General features: G+C 37.5%; 1 protein-coding gene across 1 annotated transcript; it reads right to left on the bottom strand.

Moving 5' to 3' along the window:
• Positions 1-12,987: 12,987 nt before the first annotated feature.
• Positions 12,988-14,003, bottom strand: LOC126282331 (mitochondrial import receptor subunit TOM40 homolog 1-like; the record flags this gene model as incomplete). Its single annotated transcript, XM_049982020.1, has 1 exon — positions 12,988-14,003. A coding segment is annotated over one exon (990 nt), but the record flags the coding sequence as incomplete, so codon positions are not given.
• Between the last annotated feature and the right edge of the window lie 13,551 nt (positions 14,004-27,554).

A 27,554-nucleotide genomic window follows, 5' to 3' on the forward strand; every position in this document is an offset into this window, starting at 1 on the left:
TTCTTATGCACCAGGATGTCGGCAAAGACTTACCTTCTGGTGGTTACTCTGTGAGGTAGCTTTTGTTGTGACTGCAGAATGAAATGGGGTGTGAGCTTTTTACTCTTACAGCATCGGCTGATCTTGCCTGCATCTGACAGTACATGACAGCTACATGAGGCATTATTTTTGGAAGAATGCAAAAGAGAAATTATTCATATTATAGATTGTGATGGAATGCAACTGCTTGACAACAAGTTTGCTCAAAGGTCATTTTTCCAGTGCTAATAAACACAGCAGCAAGGTTTTATTAATAAACATTACATGTATAGTCCATGACATTAAATTCTGGTAGTTGATCTGCTAGGAATCCTTCATGCACGAATGCCTCTAATGTGGAAAGTCGTTCTGGTGACCCTGAAAAGTAACCTGAAAAACCTGATGAATTCGTAAAGAATACCTCAGCTGAATGATTTTGTGAAGCAGCGTGTTCTATTGTTAAATTTAATTACTGCACATAACAGTTCACAGTATGAGCATTAGGACACACTGTTTTAATTTTTCTTCCTCCACACTTTTACAACCACTCATTACAGAAAAATTGTTATATATTTTTGCAAGAACTTTGTGTGGCATGTTTTTGAACAAAGGATGTATAACATTCAAAGCAAATATTGTTAGAACCCTTCAGGATTGGGAAAAACGTAGAATCTTTCATATGGAACACTATTCTTTTCATACTGCAACACTTATACTAACTGTATCTTTTCGGAAACATCTGTCTTTTGGTCTGATATTTGTTGCAGCAAACTCAGGCTGCTTTGTTTCTTCCAAAATAATGTCACTAGTATTGAACATACGTTCAACAGCTCATTTTGGATGGATTTTGAAATACCCTCAAAAACCTAATTACTCTCTGTACGTTCTTTCATAGCACTGTCTGTATCAGAAATGAAGGTTATCAAACCCAAAAAGTCACCCATACTTTTCGGTTTTCTGACTAGTCAAGCCCTTTCAAAGCCAGTTAGAAAGCAACAAAGAGTTTTGCGTGATCGATAATTCTAGATAGCACGTATCTGTTTGTTCTATTTGCTGATTGTGTTTAACTATATAGTCATGAAGGTGCAACTTAAAGTTGTTGCAATATTAGCTTTGCCCAAAGCCCTAAGATCAAGTATGTTTTTCATATGTTTATTATTTCCACAATATTTTTATTAATGCATTAATATGTCCTAGGTCTTTCACTCTCCATGTACTCCATCCACCGTCATTCTCAAAAAACAAAGATGGGAAAGAAAAAAGTGCATTGCAAACATTACATTTTAGATTCAATTACAGATTCAATTATGCCCCTCCTATAACCTTTTGACATAGATTTAAATTTGGAGTAGGTTTTCCTAACTCTTTGACTTTCAGTTTCTCCTCCAAATATCAGCTGGAAAGGGGCTATTTAGTACATCATTTGCAGAATTCGCCACGACGCTTGCTCGCACAATACATACTGCACACTTCCAATAAAAAACAAGCAATCAATGAGAAGTTGTAAATGGAACGCCAATCGGAAAGTAGTGTGATTCACCCTCATGTGGTTTTTATTACTAATGTTGTCGTTAGCGCATTGGAGAATTATCACAAACAAGTCTACTAATGCAGTGGGAATAAAAGCCTTCAGAAGATGCTAACATGACTAATAATATTGTTACCACTGCAAGTATTCAGTGGGGTAGTAATCATCACTAAACTGAATACATTATTTTTGCATATGTAAATTGAACTGTTTAAATTTATTTAAATTTTATAATTGATTGTTTAAAATTGCAAGGATAAAATAAAATTTTTAAAAAATGTTGGTAGGAGTTTGGTATCAAACCCATGCTAAAAACTTGAGAGTCAATGCTTCTGCCCACTCTGCCCTGGCGGCCTTATCGCAGTTTCTGCTAAAATATCCCTCATACTCTACTCTTGCGCAATACGATACTGAGTTTCAGAGAAAAATACTGACCTATGTCTGTGAGTAATGTAGCGCCCCTAGTGCCAGAAGGAACGATGTCACATCAGAACATGTGCAGTCGAATTGATTGTGGTGGGGCTGACTATCATTTGAACACTCAACTCGAATTCCTTGTTACCACGGAGAGAGCACAAAGAAATATGTTTTTGTCCCTTTTATTTGCATGCCAGCATATATTCAAAGAGAAATGGCGTTACTTTTAGTGGCATTTTGGGATCACATTCGAAGAGAAATGGCGTAAGTTTAGTGTGATATTTACACTGTGCTGTAGCACATAAGTCAGATGATAGCCAGTCGCCCTGGTTATACACATGAGGTGACTCTCAGCCTTGCATATGTCCTACCTGTATGTGAACTCTGCTCCAACTGCCTGTAACGAAGGAAATTATTACGAGTTGTCACATTGCATTGAAAACATAGCTTGCCATGGAACCAGGAGGAGAGGAGGTGTTGGTTCTCATGCTCGCACAGCTGATGCTGGCTACTGGGCAATCGTGCGGTGGATGTGTTTAATGCTGCGTACAATACATTACACATACTCTCTATGAATCTGAAGAAGTGCTATTAAATATTAATCGATGTTTTTCATACACAGAAAATGGAAATGAAGTCTCACGCCTCTGTAATATCAACTGAAACTCCAACAAAGAGGATAGATTAAAATAATATAATTTTTTGAATTTTCTATTGTTTCATTGCCACAAATTTCTGATCTAATTAAAAGTAAAATATAAAATTATTATTTCGATGTGTTTTGACTGTGTGAGTGTTTTGGAGAGTGTGAGAGAGTATATTATATATATATATATATATATATATATATATATATATATATATATATATATATACTCCTGGAAATGGAAAAAAGAACACATTGACACCGGTGTGTCAGACCCACCATACTTGCTCCGGACACTGCGAGAGGGCTGTACAAGCAATGATCACACCCACGGCACAGCGGACACACCAGGAACCGCGGTGTTGGCCGTCGAATGGCGCTAGCTGCGCAGCATTTGTGCACCGCCGCCGTCAGCGTTAGCCAGTTTGCCGTGGCATACGGAGCTCCATCACAGTCTTTAACATTGGTAGCATGCCGCGACAGTGTGGACGTGAACCGTATGTGCTGTTGACGGACTTTGAGCGAGGGCGTATAGTGGGCATGCGGAAGGCCGGGTGGACGTACCGCCGAATTGCTCAACACGTGGGGCGTGAGGTCTCCACAGTACATCGATGTTGTCGCCAAAGGTCGGCGGAAGGTGCACGTGCCCGTCGACCTGGGACCGGACTGCAGCGAAGCACGGATGCATGCCAAGACCGTAGGATCCTACGCAGTGCCGTAGGGGACCGCACCGCCACTTCCCAGCAAATTAGGGACACTGTTGCTCCTGGGGTATCGGCGAGGACCATTCGCAACCGTCTCCATGAAGCTGGGCTACGGTCCCGCACACCGTTAGGCCGTCTTCCGCTCACGCCCCAACATCGTGCAGCCCGCCTCAAGTGGTGTCGTGACAGGCCTGAATGAAGGGACGAATGGAGACGTGTCGTCTTCAGCTATGAGAGTCGCTTCTGCCTTGGTGCCAATGATGGTCGTATGCGTGTTTGGTGCCATGCAGGTGAGCGCCACAATCAGGACTGCATACGACCGAGGCACACAGGGCCAACACCCGGCATCATGGTGTGGGGAGCGATCTCCTACACTGGCCGTACACCTCTGGTGATCGTCGAGGGGACACTGAATAGTGCACGGTACATCCAAACCGTCATCGAACCCATCGTTCTACCATTCCTAGACCGGTAAGGGAACTTGCTGTTCCTACTGGACAATGCACGTCCGCATGTATCCCGTGCCACCCAACGTGCTCTAGAAGGTGTAAGTCAACTACCCTGGCCAGCAAGATCTCCGGATCTGTCCCCCATTGAGCATGTTTGGAACTGGATGAAGCGTCGTCTCACGCGGTCTGCACGTCCAGCACGAACGCTGGTCCAACTGAGGCGCCAGGTGGAAATGGCATGGCAAGCCGTTCCACAGGACTACATCCAGCATCTCTACGATCGTCTCCATGGGAGATTAGCAGCCTGTATTGCTGCGAAAGGTGGATTTACACTGTACTAGTGCCGACATTGTGCATGCTCTGTTGCCTGTGTCTATGTGCCTGTGGTTCTGTATATGTGTGTGTGTGTGTGTGTGTGTGTGTGTGTGTGTGTAAACGTGAGAGTATTGTTGTGTGACGGAGTGTGACGGAGGAATTTGTGATAGATGTTCGAGTGAGCTTCTTTTTGTTTTGGCAGCCAGAAGGGACATTGAGTACTACGAGGGTGTTTTGAACAGCTCTCAGAACAGAATAGAAAAAAGTACTTACATCACTGAAACTTTTTTATTTTTCAATGTAGTCACCTTTTAGATTAATGCACTTGGTCCAACGATGTTCCAGTGCCTTGATCCCATCTCGAAAATAGTTTCATCCAGGCCTGCAAAATAGTTGTCAACTCAGGCTATCAATTCTTCGTTTGAAGTGAATCTTCGTGCATCAAGAAAAATTTTCACTTTTGGGCAGAGATGAAAGTCTGACGGAGCCATACCAGGTGAAAAAGGGGGATGTGGCAACAATTCTTACCTAAGTTCGTGTAATTTCCCATGGCGACAGCACATGTGTGCGGGTGCGTATTGTCTTGATGGAAGATGACTTATATCTTTCTAAACCTGGCCTTTCTGCGCATATCTTTTGTTGCAGTTTGTCCAGGAAGGTAGCATAGTATTCTCTAGTAATGGTTTTCCCAGTGGGGAAATAATCTACAAAGAGAACCCCCTACACATCCCAGAACACTGATACTATGACCTTTCCCACCGAAGCTGGCGGAGAATGAGCATTCCTCTGTCGTTTTGTATCTGGGTTATAGTAGGGCACCCAAATTTCCTCTGAGGTCACAAACTGGTGCAAAAAATCTTGTTTGTTTCTCCTAAAACAGGCGAAACAGTGTTCTGATGGGTCCATTCTCATGCGTTTTTGACCCAACTTGAAGACTCGTGGCATCTATCTTGCAGATAATCTTTTCATTTCTAATTCTTCAGCGATATATCCTTTCAGATGACATCTGGCAAGTGTGAGCAATTTTACGCCCTTTCAGTCAGTGATCCTCTATGACCATTTTGTGCGCTTATACAATGATTTCTGGAGTAGTGACAAATCTTGGCCAACAACTGCGTGGATCATCATCTAAGATCTCCCGACCAAATTTAAATCCGTTTGTCCACTTGGCAACAATTGAATATGAAGGAGCAGAGCCCCCATGCATTCTGTAAATCGGCATGAATGTCGTTTGTTTTCAGCGCATTCTGTAAATCGGCATGAATATCATTTGTTTTCATACGTTTCTTTACGAAGTACTTAATCACTGCTCGAATCTCGATTTTTTCCATCTTCAGAAATAAATATGCGGGAACAACAACAGAGCCACGTCACCGCCACAGCTCTCTTTCAAGGGCACCGACGTGGCACGTGTTTACAGGCAACAGTCGAATGAATATCACCTGAACAACTCGTTGCACTAGCACTGACCTCACGACGTGACCCCCAGAACTTTTCAAACCACTCTCGTAAATTTATTAGTAATTTATTCTGTTTGAAAGAATCGTATTTTGTTTCCATTAAATTTTATCTAGTTTCGGAATTACGAGATTTCTTGTCTAAATTACGAGTGGTAATCAGATTGGCTGACAATCGAAATACCACTAGTATAGAAGTGCTCAAGATGATTTGATTGGCGGCTTAACTTACAATCCAATTGGAATTCAACATTTCCCGCGCTTTGGAGTAGAACTTCTAGTAAACACGTGTGTTAAACCACACTGATCAAAATTGTACCAAAATGAAGAGGTGTGAGCATTTGATCGGTTCTCGTGTAGATAATGAAAAGCGACTATAGTCTTGAGTATTCTGAGAAATTTTGAGTTTTGTGAGTGATTTATTTTAGGAGATTTCGCGTTTTTACATTTCAAGTTGTTCATAAACTCCGTGTGGCCTGTTATGTCCAAATTACGAAACATTATGGAGAGCACTTTCTGTACAAGAAGACTACTGAACGACTGACTGTGTTAATTAGCAAATGAGCGTAGATCAGTGACTATTTAGGACGTTTAAAATATGGGGTTGGACTGAATATCTTCTGGCTGCTTTTGGGTATGAACTTGCTACAGAGACATTCAGTAATATTGTATAATTAGCGTTAGGACATTAAATACTAACTTGAAAGGCGGATTCCTAGCTTTACAGACAATAAACCAACGAAACCGAAATTTTTGACATTTTTTTAAAAACGACTAATGCAAGCATCTCGAATGCTCAACAGTGTATCTAGCTTTCAGATGCTATCTATGTTCTGGAGTTATGTGGCCTTTGCATGGTAGCCGAATTTTCATCAACGCTGCTTCTATCGTCTAAGCCAGTATCTGTTATTGCAGAGTGAAGGGACAGACAATCTGAAGCCTATCCTGGTAGGTGGACAGATTGTTTAAAGTATAGTGAGAGAAAGACACATCCCTCCACGTGCCTAGAGGTAGCAAAAAGTAACTTGCCTGATTGGAAAAACCAGTTACTTAGGAGAAGCAGTTATTGTAATAACCGATCATTGTGTGGCGCCCTCTGTTTATCAAAGTGCGTACTATGCTTTTGTGTCATGTGAGATCTAGGATGGAATGAACAGAGGAGAGGGACAGACAATCTAGAGGGTATTCTGTAGCTCGTGACAATAACAGTGAAACTGCTTCCGTCTGTGTATCAAAGTGTGTATTATGCATTCATGCTGTCTGCTGCCTGCACAAATTAAGTTGACACTCAGCCCAGTGGCTGATGGGAGTGACCGTAAAGGCATTTCTCATATACAGCCGTGCCCATTAGTCACTGTGACTTTAGTCAGCTAAATTTGTGTGGGTAGTACATTGAGAGATTATAAGGAATTCTTGTGACTATGGAAATAACCATCAGAAATGAGTAATGAATATTGTCCTGTGGCAGTTATGGTATTCACTCACAGTTCCTGTTTTCTGGGAGTTAACAGGCTACCACTAAAGGTAATATGAATGTTGGTAACTGTGTGATTGATTCCAGTAGGTTGTAGAAGCCTATTATATTTCCAGAAATGATAGGTACTAGAGTGAACGACAGGTAATAGTGGTTTGGATACATGTATATGTTGCAACACATTCCAATTGAATACTATTGCTGTTATGTAAATAATGGCACTTGTTAACTCAGAGGCCCAAAAATCAGACACCAGTAGTAGATCTCACACAGTCATAACAAGGTAAATTTTAACAATAAGGCAATAGTGGCTAGGACACATGTTTTGAAAAATTGACCCTTCACTTTCAGTGGAGGTACATTTGCAGTGAGTATAGCATTTTTAATGTTATGACAAACTTAAACGGATTACCAGTAGTAGATATGTAAATTTTAGTATATACTAACTTAAAGATTTGTTTCAGCAACGGCTTCACGATTTCCATAATCGGCTGCCACTATATTTTGTCCAGGGCAGATAGCAGCAATAGCATATTGCAACCCAATTAACTATCTTTGAGGCCCAAGGTACCCAAAATATTTAAGGCTTATTGGCACCCATTACAAGGCATGGCCGGGTATGGCTCTTCAAACTGTAAGCCCAATAGTATTTTGTGTTAGCTGTCTTACAATTTTTTAGCTGTAGTATCCAGTCTGAGAAACAGTTCCTTTGAAATTAAAGCTCCATGAAATGACACTGACATTCATTTCATGTGCATTATGACCAGTGACTCTGGCAGTGTAACGCTAATCTTGTAATATTGTTAATATTTCCAGCCATTTTGTTCAGTAGCTAACTTCAATTATGTTTATCTTAAATATCAGAAAAATTCTGTATTTTACCATTTTTCAATATAGGTTATCTCCAAATAAATGGTCACTGGAATAAACCTATACTATGTGAATACAGCACATATAGAGTAACAACTGATTGCATGAACAGGACACAAAAATGAATACCACTGGAAATGCCAAAAATAAACAGGTGAAACATGTCTATTATTCAAGATTAGATTAGATTAGATTTACTTTCATTCCAATCGATCCGTTTTCAGGAGGTCCTCCAGGATGTAGAAAATGTCAGAAAAACAATAATACATGACAAATATTTACAACTGAAACAAATAAGCTATTGTACCTTCCACAGGTCCCAAGTGGGATTATCGTCATTTTTTTAAATGCACACTATATGAAAGAATCATTTTACAAACACAAATGCACAGAATTAAAAATAAAAGTGTTTTATTCATTTATAAGGTAATAAACATATTATAGAACTACTATAATACTTATTTACAACGAACACATTACTACACTGAAATGGTGCAGAAGTTATATTGTGCTTACACTCACTCACACACACACACACTCACACACACACATACTTATTTACATGAACCCATTATTGCACTTAAATTGTGCAGAAGTTATATTCCACTTTATATATATATATATATATATATATATATATATATATATATATGTAAGTCGGCTCTACTGAGAAATTCATCAATGGAGTAGGAGTTGGCCATCAATAAATCCTCTAGGCTTCTCTTAAACTGGATTTCATTGGTTGTTAAGCTTTTAATGGCTGCTGGCAAGTTATTGAAAATGTTTGTTCCTGAATAATGCACACCTTTTTGTACAAGACTTAGTGACTTTAAATCCTTGTGAAGATTATTCTTATTTCTAGTATTGATTCCATAAATTGAGCTGTTGGTTTGAAAAAGTGATATATTTTTAATGACAAATTTCATTAAAGCATAAATATATTGAGAAGCAGTAGTTAGTATCCCTAGTTTCCTAAACAGGCTTCTGCAGGTCGTTCATGAGTTCACACCACATATAACCTTTACTGCACGTTTTTGTGCCTGGAAAACCTTAGCTTGGCTCGATGAATTACCCCAAAAAATAATCCCATATGATATTATGCAATGAAAGTAAACATAGTATGCCAGCTTTTTCATTTTTATATCCCCTATGTCTGACAAAATTCGCATTGCAAACAGAGATTTGTTAAGACGCTTCAGCAGTTCCATCGTGTGCTCCTCCCAGTTGAATTCATTATCAAACCGTAATCCCAAGAATTTAACACTGTTCATTTCTTTTATCTGCTTGCTGTATGTTAAGCATATTCTCGTGGGACACCCCTTACAACTTCTGAACTGCATGTAGTGTGTTTTTTCAAAGTTTAGGACAAAGAATTGGCTAGACACCAGTGATTAATGTCCACAAATATTTTATTAGCTCATCTTTCCAAGGCTACACTAGATTTGCTATTTATTGCAAAGTTTGTATTATCGACAAACAAAACGAACTAACGAACTTGGCATCTGGAAATGTTACTGATGAAAAGTCATTGATGTGCATAAGAAAAAGTAAGGGCCTTAAAATGGAACCTTGTGGGACCCCACATGTAATTAGTTGCCAGTTGGATGATGCCTGATAGTTTAATACATGTTTCTTTCCTAATAACAACTTTTGATTCCTTCCAGGGATATAAGATTTAAACCATTTTGCAGCATTTCCTGTTACAGCATAATACTCTGATTTACTTGAAAGAATATTGTGATTTACACAGTCAAATGCCGTTGACAGATCACAGAATATACCAGTTGCCTGCAATTTGTCTAAGGAATTAAGCAAACTTTCACTGTAAGTGTAGATAGCCATCTCAGTATCAGAACCCTTTAGAAATCTGAACTGCAACATTGTTATTTTAGAAAAGATGGTTATAAAGCCGACTGTACATTTCTTTTTCTAAATTTTTTGAGAATGCTGGTAAAAGTGAAATTGGACGAAAATTTGATGCTATTTCTTTATCTCCCTTCTTATAGAGTGGCTTAAGGGGGGGGGGGGTTGTAGGACGTCAAACAGACCGACTTGGAGAAGGAGAGGAACCACTGGACATTTTAATTTCCACTGTCTACACTTTTACAAATAAATTCATAAAACTTTGTCAGCATGACCAGGAAGGATTCGGGATTCACACTCATAGTAGTGGAAGTTCAAAAACATAACAAAATAATTTTTTTTACATGTGAAATTTCATCGTTTTTTCGCTTACTATTGACTGCATTTGTTGCTATAGGTACATTTTTCTTCACAAGTAAGAGAGATTCTTTGATGAATTTTGCACAGCATACAAACTATACTTACAGGTGTATGAAACTATAGAATTTTCCAAATCTACTAAAAATTGTGGGAAAAATTGAGATAATGAACTTGATATTTTTCTAAACATAAAGTTTAAAAAGTAACAGCATTTCATTTTTTCATAAATTAAATAGATTCTACCGTTTCAGAAACCTGTAAGTATGGTTTGTATGCTGTGCAAAATTCATCAGACAGTCTCCCTTACTTCTGAAGAAAACTGTACCTATAGCAACAAATGCAACCAATAGTAAGTGAAAAAATGATGAAATTTCATATGTAAAAAAATTATTTAGTTATGTTTTTGAACTTCCGCTGCTACGAGTGTGAATTCTGAATCCTTCCTGGTCATGCTGACAAAGTTTTATGAATTTACTTCTAACAGTATGGAGAGTGGAAATTAAAATGTCCAGCAGTGCCTCTCCTGCTCCCAAGTCGTCCCGTTTGACATCCTACCCCCCTTGACTTCAGCATATTTCAACCATTCATGAAATATTCCACTGATAAATGACTGGTTACACCGATAGCTTAATATGTTACTTAACTCAGAATCACATTCTTTAATTAATTTTGTTGATGTTTTATCTTACTAGTTGTTTTTGATTTTAAAGATTTTATGATAGAAATTATTTCTGCTGAGGTAGTGTGGGTCAAATTCATAGTATGGAAATTACTTGAAATGTCTCGTCTGAGGTGTTCCATAGCAGCATCTACAGAACCTGACAACTCCATCTTTTCAGTGACAGTTATAAAATGTTTGTTAAAAAGTGCACATCTTTCAGCAGTGTATCATTTACTGTTAATGCTATTTGTCTCTGTTAGTGTCTGGTTGTTAGCAGTCTCCTCCTTCGCTATATCCCATATTGTCTTTATTTTGCTATCTGATACGACTATTTTTTCCTTGTAATATGTCCTTGATGTCCGTATTACAGTCTTTACTATTTTGCAGTATTTCTTGTAATGTGCTTTAGCATCAACATCAGAACTGTTTCGGATTGACAGATAGAGCTTCCTTTTTGTTTTAAAGATACTCCTATTTCCTGAGTTATTCATGGCTTCTTTGTAGACTTTCCTCTAATCTTGGTTAGGTTTGGGGGAAAACAGTGGTCAAATAAGGTAAGCACATTATTAGCAAAAGTGTTATATTTTTCATTCATGCCATTAGCACTGAAAACTTCAGTCCAGTGAGTGTCTCTGAGGAGTGTCCTAAGATAATCAATTTTTGGCTTATTGATTACATTCTTGATCTCACATTTAACAGATTTTATGTCCTATTCAGTATTAACATTTAACAGAAGGAACTGCATCTCATGGTCTGAGAGGCCATTTACTATTGGTTTTGTAATATAATTTTGTTCATTGGACTTTTCTATAAAGATATTATTAATGTCTGTTTGTGAGCAACTGTCTATCCTAGTGGGGAACTTTACAGTGGGAATGAAGTTGAATGATAGTGTTACTAACTCAAATAAGTTCTTATTTGTAGAGTCTTTAAGGAAAACTACATTGAAATCACCAGCAACCACTATTTCTTTGTTTTTGGTTATTAAATGGGCCAGTACAGCTTCAAGGTGGTTTATGAACAGATTAAAGTTACGTGCAGGTGTTCGATATACACTTAATGTTATGAAAGACTTTTTGTGAAATTCTATTTCTGTTGCACATACTTCCATATGATGTTCTAAGTAAAATTAACTAACGTCTATGTTCTTAAATTTATGACAGTTCCTGATGAATGTGGCAACTCCTCCTTTCTCGATTTCTACTAGCCTAAAGATTAGATTAGATTAGATTAGATTAATACTTGTTCCATAGATCATGAATACGACACTTCGTAATGATGTGGAACGTGTCAGGTTAATAAAAGATGTCTGTACAAGAAATTACATTACACAAAATATTGCATGACACTAATGATTAAGTTTTTTTACTTACTTTATATCTAAAAATTCATCCAATGAGTAGAAGGAGTTGTCATCTAGAAATTCTTTTAATTTATTTTTAAATGTTAGTTGGCTATCTGTCAGGCTTTTGATGCTGTTTGGTAGGAGCCCAAAGACTTTTGTGGCAGCATAATTTACCCCTTTCTGTGCCAAAGTCAGATTTAACCCTGCATAATGAAGATCATCCTTTCTCCTGGTGTTATAGGTATGCACACTGCTATTACTTTTGAATTGAGTTGGATTATTATCAACAAATTTCATAAGGGAATATATATACTGTGAGGTTACTGTGAGGATCCCTAGATCCTTAAATAGATGTCTGCAGGATGACCGTGGGTGGGCTCCAGCAATTATTCTGATTACACGTTTTTGTGCAATGAATACTTTTCTACTCAACGATGAATTACCCCAGAATATGATGCCATACGAAAGCAGTGAATGAAAGTAGGCATAGTAAGCTAATTTACTGAGATTCTTATCACCAAAATTTGCAATAACCCTAATAGCATACGTAGCTGAACTCAGACGTTTCAGCAGACCATCAATGTGTTGCTTCCAGTTTAACCTCTCATCAATGGACACACCTAAAAATTTTGAAAATTCTACCTTAGCTACAGACTTCTGTTCAAATTCTATATTTATTACTGGAGTTGTGCCATTTACTGTACGGAACTGTATATACTGTGTTTTATCAAAATTTAAAGAGAGTCCGTTTGCTGAGAACCACTTAATAATTTTGTGAAAAACATCATTTACAATTACATCACTTAGTTCTTGGTTTTTGGAAAAGAGCATTGTGAATTATAATATATTCTCCAATGACTATTATATTTTATTCAAACGAATTCCTCAAATGCACTGACTTTTTATTCAAGCAATCGTGATACCACAGGCTAACCGAAAATTGTTTTTGCTATGATTCAGCATACCACTCAGTGAAAAGCAGAATGGTAGAGGCTGTAACTTCTTCTCCAGCACAGCACCAACAGTCCAATTAGAGTCAATCATAGCTCTGAAGCACACATCTGCTTTGGGAAGATCTACTTGGTAACCAATGACAGCTAAAGTTTCTTGCATACGCAGATTTGTATCCATCTCCACTCCGAACTGCAGCTGGTCACTTACTTTTTCATAGTAACATACGTGGACTCCAGCACCACCCACAACACCACTAACTGTGAAGTTATTTCCAGTGTATCTTCCAACAGCTGAAACTATGGCAATTTGACCTCCTGGCACCTTTGCTCCATATTGATACCCTAGCTCAGCTCCAAGTGCCACATTCTTCGTAACTGATTGTAAATAGTGACCAATGATAAGACCCAATTCATTGCTGATATCTAGGTTTCCGAAGGTCAATGATGCAGTGTAGTCATCTCCCTTGTAATCAGTTGTTAGCTGGACTCCTGTGAATACCTTACTCTGTATCTGAGCTGCTAACTTTGTCCTTGTTCTTGTTCCAAATTGATGAATGATATTTGCATTTAGATTTCCTTCAGGATCTATATCGCCGAGAAGTACAGGAAATGCTTCTGTTGGAGACATCTGTTTAGTTCCCACATATGTTGCACCAAATCGGTAACCTGATGGTGCAATGGCACTCAGGTTTATTGTGTGAGATGCCTGAAAGTAATTGCAAAGCCCTTTGTTCACTATCAGCCTTGCACCCTCAAATACGGCAGGAAATACATCTTTGCACTTCTTGTGGAGATCTTCAACAGTGCCAGGGTTTTCTAGACCTTTGATGTCGCTAGTGCCTGCTGTTTCGCCTATCTGATGGATCTTGCTGCTACTAATGTCTTCTGCTTTTGGTGCAGCAGGCGGAAAACCAACTGTTGGCGGCGGCGGTGGTGGTGTCGGGCTGCCGTCGTCTGCGGCGGCGGCGGCGGAGGTGGCGTCGTGAATGTGCTTGCCGGTCCCGGTGATGCCTATAACACTTAAAAGTTCTATACCAGTAGTCACACAATGTTCAGAGAGGCAGATTATGTCAGGTGGATTTGAAGACTCTAATTCATCTACGCAGATAATTAATTCATTAATATTATTGCTCAGTTCTCAAATATTTTGATGCAATAAAGATAGCTGACATTTCACATTGACTGAGTTAAAATTAGATAGAGTTGAAATATCTGCTGACTGTTGAAAATTCTTAACCAATAGCTGTTTATGCTGATGTAATAAGCTAGAATAATCTTTTTGGTTTCTTTCTCAAACTGAAGGTTTGCCTCAGTCCTAACCTCTCTGAAAATTTGTTTTCTCTCTGTCCTCCCTACCCTAAAAAAGTGTCTTTTCTGAACCCTATAAACATAAGAATAAATTTCAGTAGCAGAAGACATTAATTTTCTTATGTTTATGATAAAAGTAGATAATTATTATAATTTTCCTAGTCTGTGTTCTAGAAAGGATGTCAGGAGTGGGATCAGGCATTAAATATAAAAGAGAGTGTAATTCAGAAGTGCTGAGCATTGAAAAACATTTTTAAGTACTGGTTGAGAGATTGCTTGGGTAACAGCTTAAAGTAATATAAATCACCTTGTGTGGTATGTTCGTTACTGAATTAGAGGCTTTGTTGGACATTTTGTTTACTTAAAAAGCCACTGTAATTTTCTGAGGATACCTAAATGATAACCTTAAGTCTGAGACTATATCAAAGGATAAATTTCTGTATGTCTTACACAGTATCAGCATATTGCCTGACGTAACCGTCTCTTCTGGCATGCCAGTCATATTTCTATCATACCTCACAGTGTGTTGCACAGCTTACATCAAGAGATTCGAAGCTGATACGAAATTTATTGCTAGAAACATGAAGACTGTGTCCTTAGCATATATGGAGATGAAGAGTGAAACTATGTTTTTGTATATCTAATATAACGGAACACTTTTAGCCAGTATTTTGATGTTTTTTTATTATACTGCAATGAGTTTGGTAACTGAAAAAACAAAATATTTCAGATATGAACTAGGAAAAAAATTATACTGTGTAACTAAAATTTACTTTAAGCTGACATGTTCTACATCATTATAATATGTCATATTTATGATCTATGGAACAAGTATTGATATAATATAATGTTCATGGAAAAATGTCTACAGTTGCCTAAGGAGCCATAATTGTGCCCAGGTATGCACCTCTTTGTCTGGAGCAAATCTATTGCACAAATGCCTCTTCAAGTCTTCGAAATTTGGAAATTGTATGGGGGGAGAACAGGACTGTATTGAGGAGATATAAGTTCTGCCCAGCACAATTTCGGCAAAGGTGCAATAACCTTGGCAACATGTGGGTGGTTATTTTCCTGCAACACAGTGATACCATCTATCAATCCGAAGCTCTTTGACTTTCTGGAATATTGTGCCACAATTAATGTGCAGCAGTTTGCGGACACTGTGAAAAAGTGTATTGTACTGTTAATTGCAAATGCGCAGGAATGTTGACAGACAGCATAATTCTGTAGCAGGATGATGCACACTGGCATGTTACCAAAGGTGTTTCACTACACTACAGACAATTGCTGGAAAGCCCTTACCTATCCTCCATATGGTTTCAATCACTCCTCATGCTATTTCCATGTTTTTGGATCCCTGAAGAAAGACATTCATGACTATTGTTTTGCTCCAGACAAAGAAGTGCCCTCCTGGGTACAATCATGGTTCTGTAGGCAACCGAAAAATATTTTTCCATAAAGGTGTTGATCATCTTTTCTCCCAATGGGAGAAGTTTTTAATAGTTATGCTGATTCCTTTTGAAATAATGAACAGTTACTTAACTTTTTTGCATTTGTCTCAATCGCATTTGAATGCCCCGTACAAATAATACATGAAAAAGAAACATAATAATTATTATAATGTATAATGTTTAATATTTGAATTAGGTTACTTAAGAAATAGTAACATGTTTTCACATTTAGATGGGGTGCCAAATGTCAGGGTACAGAATTTTTTCATGGTTAAATTACGATTTTTCCCCCAAGAGTAAGAGGTGTGAAGTTTTCTGTATGTTTGTTTGCACAAATGAGTTAAAGTGTTGCTTATAAATTTTATGTTTAATTTTATCAACTTAAAACATTATGCCCCATGTTGCATTTTTATATATGTATGCTATTATGTGTTAGTACAAATATATTTTTTTGTATTATTCTTTGTCTGAGGTACAGCTTGTGTGTTGTGTGACAATTGGAATTCGCCAGCAGGTGCCTTTATATCATAACAGTTACATTGTGGAGGTTCCAACACAGCAGTCAGCATCGACCGCATAGGAAAGACTTAGAATAGGCAAATTTTAACATTCACAAATGAAGAATATTCAATAACAGAAGTAAGAAAACGTTTTGTAAAATATTGACATGTTGATGAATGGCGCAACTGGTCTCATTGCTTCAGTCATTCACCAACTATTGTTAATGACTGTGGAGCTCACAAGATCCAAACTGTATGGAGTAATGTCAAGAATGTTCTCACACTGACATTTTTTTGTAAGGGTTCATACAATAAATGGTCATAGCTGTGTAAATTTGTTGAAAGTTATTCAAAGTACATAGAAAAATAGTGAATTATATACTGAAATTAAAATGTGTCCATATAATTTTAGGCTTTAGCCTCCCAGAACACTCTCAAGTGGTATCTTATAATGTCTTGAAAATAAAAGTTCCTTTTTTTGGGAAAGAGCAAAGGCAACTTAGAAGTACATTAAGGCTGCATGTTAAGCCCTCTGTTTTTCTTATTTTTTCTGAATAATTTACCATACAATCAGCAGAAACAGTGTCGTTTATTATAGAAAATTTGTCATGAACAGTCATTATGAATTTTGATATGATCATTAATAAAATTAATCACTGCCAGTTTCTTAAGTTTGAGTCACACGTGATGGAATGGAATGTGAAAACGTCCTACAATACATTTCAAATGGTGTCATTCACACAGGCCATCAATGGAACAGAGTCAAGGTTTCTCTGGAAGAGGTGTGGGGGATGTGGGCTTTGTCGTCATACGTTAACATCAGAAATTAATGTATACCTGTTGCCCTCAGTCTTTTATTGCTGTGGACTTCCTACTTTGGAGTCTTCTTAGTACGACTGAGATTAATAGATAAGTACACTGTGGAAGAGGAGTGCACCTTTTACGATATGGTACCACACATATAAAAACATCAAAGTATTGGCGAAATTCAAACACAAATTGAAATGTTACGAGACTATGAAACGTCATTATCAGAATTTCTACAGAAACAACTTAGCAACTACCCAGCAACTGTATGTGCCTATAGGTAAATGTGACTAAAGCAAACACATGTAAAACTTATGTAGAATCAGACTCTATCTGTATTGTGTATCTCTGCTACAAATAAAGTATACAGAGTGAATCACATAAAACTTGTAACGCAAATATTACAGAAATGGAAAGTGCTATTGATGCGCCGTTTTGATAGTATGGATTGGTAGCAGGGTTCGTATCGTTAGCCAATAAACAGATCGAAATATACGTAGAAAGTGTATCTATTGTGCAAACATACACTTTTTTTAAATGGATTAATGCCTATTGACAACAACAAATTAAATGTAGGGTAAACTAAAATGTCAGTGGTGTTTATTGCAGGATTCTAGTGTGAGTCGTTTACGAGATATCGTATTTTCAAAAGTTCTCACATCGATACTTGTATGATACATGATGTAGCACACACTAAATAACAACACAAGTGCATACACCATTTATGTGGATTCCGACCAGTGACGAGACAATTTACCGTCACTGCTTGCGTGCAAAATGTCCAACTTCAGCGGGAATACAAGGCTTTCAGTCTGGTATGGAACGACCACTGCACAAGCGCTAGAATTTCAGAGGAGATGTCCGTGAGGGCTGCAGTAATACGTCGTTGCGTATCATTGGGTGTTGTTGGTATGTCCTTGTAGACAGCGTCTTTCAGCTTTCGCTATAGAAAAAAGTCTATAGACGTCAAACAAAGGGCGTGGGCCAGCCAAGTTACAGGTCCTCTGTATATAATCCAACGATACAGAAACAGTCCGTGAAGACATGCTGTAGTACTTCATGTACTGTGGGCTGGACAGCCATCAAGTTGGTACCTCAGGTTTCTCCCGGTCTGTAGAGGAATGTCTTCTAGCATCAGTGGAAGACGGTCTGTTAGGTGGCTGCGATACTTGTGCACGTTCTATAAAAGACAGGCCTATGAGATGATGGCTCACTATCTCAAACCACACGTTTACACTCCATGGACGCTAACGTTACACCTGACAAAGTTAACAGGAATTATTTACAGACCAACAGCGTATCATGTGGTGGTTCATCTGGCGATGATTGGTAAATGTGGCTTCATCACCAAACGAGATACATGATACATCTGGAGTATCCTGTCTTGACCCCTTACAGAAATTAACACAATTGTCACAATTGTTTCCATGCAGCGCTTGAAGGAGAAAGAAGTGATAGGAATGGAACCTATGTCCATGGACAATGCGTAGAACACTTGCCTAAGACATGTTACTTCCTCGTGCAATTGCTCAGGAGCTAATGTGTGGATGATCTGGAACAACAACAAGAACATTGACGTCCTCCTCTTCTATTGTAACTTGTTTCCTTCTGTTACGTTGCCTAGGTGTTACACCACCACTTTCATGTAACTGGTTGAAGAGGTTGATAAATAACTGCCGAGATGGTTGACGTCTATTGGGATATCTTGTTGCATACACAGTCAAGAACAAACTACTTTTTTCCTAGAGCCTCTATAGACCACGAGCAAGTCGGCTTTTTCTGCGTTTTTATATCCCATCGTCCATACACAACCCACTGGTTTAATTGTCACACACAGACTAGAAAATCGCAATACACACAAATTAAACATAAGCACACTGTAAGCAAATGTAATAACATTATACATAGAAATTATGCAGCTTGAGTGGCGCAAACAAGAGTCAGTATGGAAACTTTTCAAAATACCACACCTCATAAAGGACTGGCACTAGAATGCTGCAACAAACACCACTGACATTCTAGTTTACCCTCCTTTTTAGTAGTTGATTCCAATAGACATTGTTCCTTTTAAAAACAAAATTTATAAGTATTATTACAATCTGTTTATTGACTAACAATATGAGCCCCTGACCAATCAATTCTATGAAAACTGCACATCAATAGCACTTTTCATTTCCACAATATCTGCAGTGAAAGGTTTAGGTGATCCACACTGAGGATGCGTGTAATGATAACAACTATACAAAGAAATTTGTCTAAGAATGAAGAAATAGATAAATTAGATAAATAAATGATTTTGCTTGCTTTCCTGCCACATTGAAAATGTTCTATGATGACTTGGATTTCTTCCCTCAGAGTGTTTTTCCACAAGAGAAGCTGGATATCTGAAAGTGAAAAAGTTTTAGGTTATACAATACCTGGACTGAGAAAAAGTCTGTGTGGTGTATAAATAAGAATGTAAATGTATGAATTAAATTTCATTAAACAATCTTATTTATGAGTGAATTAGTCAGCTGTACTTCTGGATAAAATTAATTGTTTTCACAGTATTTCATTCTTGAGGAAAAAAACCATAATATGTAAGGCAGAGAAGCTTTATGGTTTGCCTTATAAATTCGGTTTGATGTATTTCTATGTGAATCTTTTATTTTTGCTATGAAATAAATGTTGATACTGTGGCGTTTATCGTGTTCCCTGGTGTGCTGTGCTTCACCTTCCTTGACACTAGGTGTAACTCCACCTTCTCTTTAGGTGGTTATTTGTTCAATATGTTATCACTGGATTGTTGGTCGCCTACAGTAATAATTATGAGCAGGACCTACTAGTCCGTGCCACTTTGATTTCTTGCAGCGGTCAGTAACTTCTTTTCCAAAGTGCGAAAGCTTCAATGAAAGAGAGAATGGTTTTTGCTACCCATAGCTATGTAAATTATTTTCGGCAGAGACTTTGCTTTAAACACTGTATTTTCTCCACTAAACTTAAAACAATTACAGTTCTCAGCCATTAACAATAACTTTTAATCTTTATCTTCACCCAAAATCTATTTCATGTCTTTTCTAGTATCGACTTTCTTGGGGAGCTACTTGTGTATTGTATGGTGGCCCCTTCAAAGCACCTTCAACTGACAGCAGCATGGAATAGTGCAGCAAGTGTAGATTCCCACTCACTATTCAGGCTTCACAACCGGGCAGCGCCTTATCTCACTTGACACTCGTAGGTGTGCAATTTTTGCAATGTCTATGTAAGCTGTATGTACGACTTTTATATTACATTCACACAGCTATCCTCCATAGTTAGAATTACCTAACAGTGTGCCTTGATCTCTCCCACAGAGACTTTATGGGACATTACAATATTTTTAAATTTTCGTAAGACAATGTTCCTAGGTTCCACTTTTTAGCAGTTTGCCATACAAAATTTATGAACAACATCCATTAGGAGGTTTGCTTTGTCCATTAATAAACTTTATCTTTTCTTGCTCTTTAATTCTTATACTATATTCTGACTTTTTGTATCTCATAAATTCACTTTCACTGTTTCACTGTGCTAACAAAGTGACATTTTGTTGACATTCCAACTAATAAGAACAGACCACTGTTTGATGGTGACGTCTAGTGTGAAACGACCTTACTTCTGATGTTATATACCGCCTTTTTGTATAACAGGTTAAAGCTGATATTAGATAATAGTCTAAGCGAAGTGACATTTTGTTGGCGCTCCATCCAGAGTGAAGTAATGAGCGCAATTCAGCCGACTAGGTTGAACACACAACCATTTGCCGCTGATGTCGCGTTCTGTTCTGTTCTGTTGGCATGAAGTCCAAAGTGATTCCACCTGTATTAGATATGAATATCTATAGGAAGGTGAAGATTAATTTTTAAAAGTACGTCATTTCCATGGTTTTTCTATCACCTACACACTCGCCACATGGCGTATTCATTGCAAAATTTGTTTTATTGTTTCTTTACAATCTGAGTATGGCCACAGTCTAACGTAACAGTCGCGACAGTCACTGCTGTAAAAATTGTTACCATTTGACACGTGGAGCGACATTAGCGCACCAAGAGGCGAGAAAGGAGAACGTCATATGCGTCGTAAGCATGATGTTTGTTTTACATTCCTTTCCTACGTGATTTACGAAATATTTGAATTATTATTTTGCCTCCAAGCATATGTGTAATAACAGAAGAGATAGATGTTTCTAAAAATGATACCAAATTAAGAGCAAGTAGGAATAAAAGTCATGAATTCAGTGGCAACCTACAACACAGTCATTAAGAAACATTTGTAATGTTGGATAGAACTGCAATTTACCATGTTGATATCAAAAGAATATAAACACACAGATTCACATGTAAGAAGCACAGACACAGTGTGCAAAAGGGATCGATGCCCCATTTGTTGTTCCATAGGCCCTCTGTGTTTCAGTCACTGTCGCCTGTTGCATCATATTATTCTAAGTGGGACAAGCAACTGCCAAATACTGGGATAAATATGATGTGCATGTAAACCCCAAGCCCTCAAAGACAATAACATTGTCAGAATTGCTGTCATATATTAAATTTGCAATTAGAGACATTTCATCCAATGATATATTCACTACATTATCAGTATCACAGAAATGCTGTACCTTCTACTTTAAAGGGTGGAATATATTGTCACTAATTCCACATTTTATTTGTATACCTTCCACATCCCTCTGCAATGTATGCACTGATGGAAGCATAAAACATGTTTACAAAACCTGTGTGCATGAGTGCCATAATACAATAAATTTGAGCAAACACCTTATTTTCGCCTTTCCATCTCACAGCGTGTTTCTCTTCAATGGCATTCGGTTCGGTTCGGTTGTTTGGGGGGAGACAAAACAGCACGGTCATCAGACTCATCGAATTAGGGAAGGGTGGGGAAGGAAGTCGGCCGTGCCCTTTCAAAGGAACCATCCCAGCATTTGTCTGGAGCGATTTAGGGAAATCACGGAAAACCTAAATCAGGATGGCCAGATGAGGAATTGAACCGTTGTCCTCCTGAACGCGAGTCCAGAGTGCTAACTGTTTTAGTTTATGCACATTAATGCAGCTAAATGACAGGTAACACTATTTGTGGGACAAAATAAACTTATGCTTTATACATTTGACTACCAAATTATGTTACGTTGCTCCATCAACAAATACGGAATATGTATATTCCATAGTGTCTAATGCACTCTGCACATCATATCTTGTACGCCACTATGCACGCTGGAAAATGTTTGTTCACATATCCCCAACACTCCTCCTTGAACAACACTATACATCCCAGGTCAAACCATAATGTTTCACCGGCTTTTGAAATTTGTCCTTATTGAAAGCCTTGGTCAGGGGATCAGATAACATTTCTTCCATGCATAGATAACTGATGATTTTATTCCCCAGTTTCACATGAAGCCTTATAAAGTGATGCCTTATGTCAATATGTTTGGATCTTACACAGGTGGCATTATTTGTTGCCAGTTTAATAGCTCCCACATTGCCACAAAATATCAGTGTTTGGTTTAATATTGGAGGAGATTCTATTCCACTCATCAGTGTACGGATCCAAAGAGCTGCTTGGATAGTGGAGGACAAGGCCATATATTCAGCTTCTACATACTCAAAACAACAGTTCTTTGTCTCTAACAAGACCATGATGTCAATCCTCTCATTAGTCTAAAACAACTTCCAGTGATGGAGTGTTTGCTTTCCAACTCATTTCTATAGTCACTGTATCCTTCCAAATTTATATTTCCAGTTTTAGAATATTTTAACTTATAATCAGCAGTTCCATTTAAATATCTGAATATTCTCTTGACTGCCATCAAGTGCTTTTCTCTCGAATCACTGCAAAACTTGCTTACTGCATTTGTGGAAAATGCAATGTCTGGTCTGGAAGTCTGTGCTAAGTACAGTAGACTTCCTACAGCTTCCAAATAGGGTACACTTTCCTTACATTTCTTGTTATCATCAGATATTAGCAGTTTTGCATAGTTTTCCATAGGAGTAGAAACAGGTTTACAATTTTCCATATTGAAATTTACTAAGATTTTCCTTATGTACAGAGGTTGATCAATCCATAACACTTCTCTGTTGGCACTTCTTAGAATCTTCATTCCTAAGTATTGATTAATTTCCCCTAAATCATGCATATTAAATTCTGACCGTAACTGTTATTTAAAAAAGTCCATCTGTCTTTCACTATTGGTTAAAATAAAAAAATCATCTACCCATATGACCATGATTGCAATTTCTTCATTGCTCCCTTTATGATATATACTGGTGTAACGTCCCTTTAGAAAAATTATACATTACTGCGCTTAAACTGACACACAATATTTTTAGCACAACGCAATCTGACTTTCAATAATTCCTACAAAAGAATGGCCCTGACTAACATTAACCTATACATTTCACAAATCACTTACCTCACAAAAATCTTTGTTACTCGAATTACTGCAATACAGCGAGCGCCATTACTGCCAGCTAAATAAAAGATTCAAACTACTGAAGGCACTAACTACTGATAGGCATAGTTAACAATTGAAAGATTTTGATAGAGAACAAACAATGTATTTACCTTAATAGTGTTCAATAGTCATAATATATATAGCAGTTGATGACATCCATTCTTACAAATGTACTGTTTCTGATGGACACACGTCTAGATCATCCGTTCTCAAAAATCCGACAGCTCACTTCCCCACATCCACCACTGCTGGCGGCTCACCTCCAACTGCGCAGTGCTACCCACTGTTAACACCCAGCTACCCAACACTACAATAGCCAACAACAATGCAAACCAGCCACAGACTGCACACAGCACAGCCAGTGATTTTAATACAGAGCGCTACATGGCGTTACCAATAAAAAAAAACTAAACAGCCTACTTACATAGCCCCCATGCTCCCCACAAAAAATTTTACGAATTGTTTTGGGCAGTGGCCAATACACATTTGAAAATTTTTTTCATAATTACAATAACAAAGAAATCAAATGCACACACTCATTGATACAATGTTGGTCAAGAGCTAAAATTTTCTCACAGTCCATAAAGACAGTCCTGATCATTCATCACAGTAAAATTGCAGTGTATTTTTTTTTCTCAAAGTCTGAGTAGTAAAAGAAAATGCACACAGAACTAGTGGATATCCATACAGTCTTGAAGAAGAAGTGTTGTCCTTTCAACGGAAAGACAGTGCTGACTCTTGACATGCAGACAGGAAATAGGCCACAACAGAGCAAACCCACCGTAGAGTCAGTCGAAGTTTTGAAGAATATTGGTAGGTAGGTCATCAAAGAGCAGACCCACTGTAGTCCTGGTTGTGATTACGACATTGGTGGGCCACCAGAGGTGCAGACCCACTGCAGTCCTTGTAGAAATAATGGTATTGATGAGGCATCAAAGGTGTAGACCCACTGTAGTCCTTGTAGAGATGGCTAGCAGCGTTGCGACTGTGCAGGTGCACAATCACCATAGAAGAGTCTTGTGGACAATATAGCAAGTCCATGAACCACCACTTGTGGACTCCCAAAACTTTTTTTGAAATGTCCTTAGAACCAGCAATACTGTTATCCAGTCCCTTGCTGAATTATTAACACACATGCAAACACTAACAGTCCCAACTTCTCACATATTGTGCATTACTATGACCAACAGAAATGTGTGAAGTGAAATGATACTTAATTTGAAGAACAGGCGCCTTTACAATTATAAATTTACTACATAAGAATAGAATTACAAAGGTACAAAATAATCATTAAGGAACATAATAGTACAAATAACATTTGTAGTAATACAGGCTTTACAAAAAAATAGAAATAGACATATGCATCAGTGTTACAGAATTATGACATAATACATAAGAGATCAGAATAACTTTTGAAACATCAACTTCACACATGAGCATTAAAACAAAAATTCTACAACATAACTCTTATCAGCTAAACACATAAAGACAGGAAGAACACAAATACCCAAAGGTACACAAACAAATAGTGGGATAACACAAGGAAATGACATGATTTGTTTTAGTGCAGTATTTTGCAAACAAAACTTTCTTTACTTCTCGGAGATCTCCCTTTGTTCTTCATTATTTCCAAAAAGTCCTATCTATACCTGCTTTCTGTACTTTTTTCCTATAACTTCTCAATGCACTTCTTCCAATTCATCGCAATTCATTCTCTTATATAGTCTACCCCCTCTTAAGCTAACGTAAATCTACTGAGCTCGGATGCATAAACTAAGGGACGAGGCAATGCAGCAGCACAAAACAATTAACACAAACAGCAATGACAAAAAATTCAAATTGGCAAAGCAAGCAGCAGTATATTTAAATTAGCAAAGTAAATACAATATTACAACTAATATAAGGCAATGCGCAGCAAACGAGAAAAATAAATCAGTAGTAAAACTGGTTTAACAGAGTAATACAAAGTGAAATTTAGTAGCACTATGCGTGGCAAACAGCAGTAGCAAGCAATAACTTATACCTAAATATGACAAAGCTGAAGCAGAAAAAATAGTACACTAAAGACAGCAATGCATATAAGGGAAATATCTATTCACATCTTAATGTCTATGTAACTAAAGTGGTGCACCACAAAAACTTATTCTACAAAAAATTATCAAGTACTTGAAAAGAAAATTGTGTATGCAGTTAGTCCCTTCTTATTGTTTTTGCCTTTCCAAGTGCTCCTTTTTCGAAGAATGTGGATCATAAAATTATTATTTAATAGATCTGTTGACAGAAAGTGTTCACATTAGCAAATGCATTTAATTTTATTTTATAAAACCAATGTTGCAACACAGCTTGAAACCAGATATCAAATGAAATAAGCAACTATCTAAAGCGAAACATAAAAATATCATTCAATAGTCATGTGGCGTTTCATAAGTTAGTAGAAATTCTCGCAACTCTCGTAGAAAGACACTTGTCATAATCAGGTGTGCAGATGTAAGAATATTTCCCATTAGTTCATAAGGATTTCAGTAAGTAGCATAAAGTACAATATGTTTCCAAGTAATGAGCGTGTCGTATTTGCGATGCTTTCTACAAAGGAATGTTAATAGCGAGGTTAATGGTCTCCTTTTTTCTCCAATGGTGCCTCTGAAAGGCACACACTAATGGCTTTTTTCCAGGCGACTGTCGTGCAGCTGGGTGCTTACAGTGACCTACCTTCCTTACCGAAATATTTACATCAGTTTCCACTACAGTGACAGTTTGATACAAATAAAATTTCGAGGGTCGAAATATTTGCGTTACAAATCTGTAGAAACCAAATCCTATAAATATAACAGTGCCCAAACAATTTTCGCCGGTATTGTGATACATTCACGCATTTACACACATTTTGTAACTCCTAAAGTACGATTCTTGGTTTCCAACATCCTTTTTCCCAAGTCAGAGTCCGTAACCACTGCTCATTATTCTTTACCTTATTACACATATACATATTCGTCGACATTCTTCAATATTTCATCATTATAAATATGTAGCATAATCATATTCCTCATACAGCAACAGCTTATTGATCATAAACATACCTCAACAGCATAATACACATCATCGTCATAAAAGGAACATCATAACACCTCAGTCAAATCTGAAAAATGTCGTAGCTTTCTGCAATAATGTCAAAATCTAAAAAAAATTCTCTGCTCGTTTCAATAGAGTCACCTACCACAAACGTGGTTTAAAAATCATGATCCCATACCAATTACAGCATTCAAAGCTCTCATAGTATCACAATGGTTCCGAAAAAAAAAAATGAACAGTTCACACAATACAGACAAAATACAATTTCATACGTGTGAAGTTATCCAACTATGCAATTGCGTAAACGTCTGTCACTGACATAGCAAAAAGTTTTCTTTCTATGTTAAATAATCAGATAGCTGTGTAATTCAGTGTTAGAGAAATATGGTACTGATGTGTAAAGTTGTATAAGCCAATACCATATTACCTAGGGCTCATTGTGCTTGCCAAACACATGGTACACAAAGTAAGCGTGTACCCCCCGAGGAGTAATATAATTTTACCCTCAGGTGTTACAGATTACAGAAATGGAATGAAATGTATCACGGGAAACTTTCTTTGTAATTCAAAAATCTTTAAAAATAAATGTTTTAAGTGCAAAATTAATCACTCAAATACGTGTACTGCGGCGCAAAATTGTACGTCTTGTTGTAACATAAACTCTGTCATTACTTGAGGGTAAAAAATGTGCCAAATGTCCTAATTATCGTCGTCCGTAAGCAAAGATCTGTAGAAGTCAATGGACTTACCCCATAATAAATGAAGTGAATTGCTATACATATAGATATCGTAGTTGTTACGCTTATTGCCGTGATGAAGTAAGTACTGTACTGTAACGTATTGTTGTGCTACAGAAAAGTCTGTCTCATTGTAGCTAT

Source organism: Schistocerca gregaria, chromosome 1 (assembly GCF_023897955.1).
Source record: "Schistocerca gregaria isolate iqSchGreg1 chromosome 1, iqSchGreg1.2, whole genome shotgun sequence".
Taxonomy (NCBI): domain Eukaryota; kingdom Metazoa; phylum Arthropoda; class Insecta; order Orthoptera; family Acrididae; genus Schistocerca; species Schistocerca gregaria.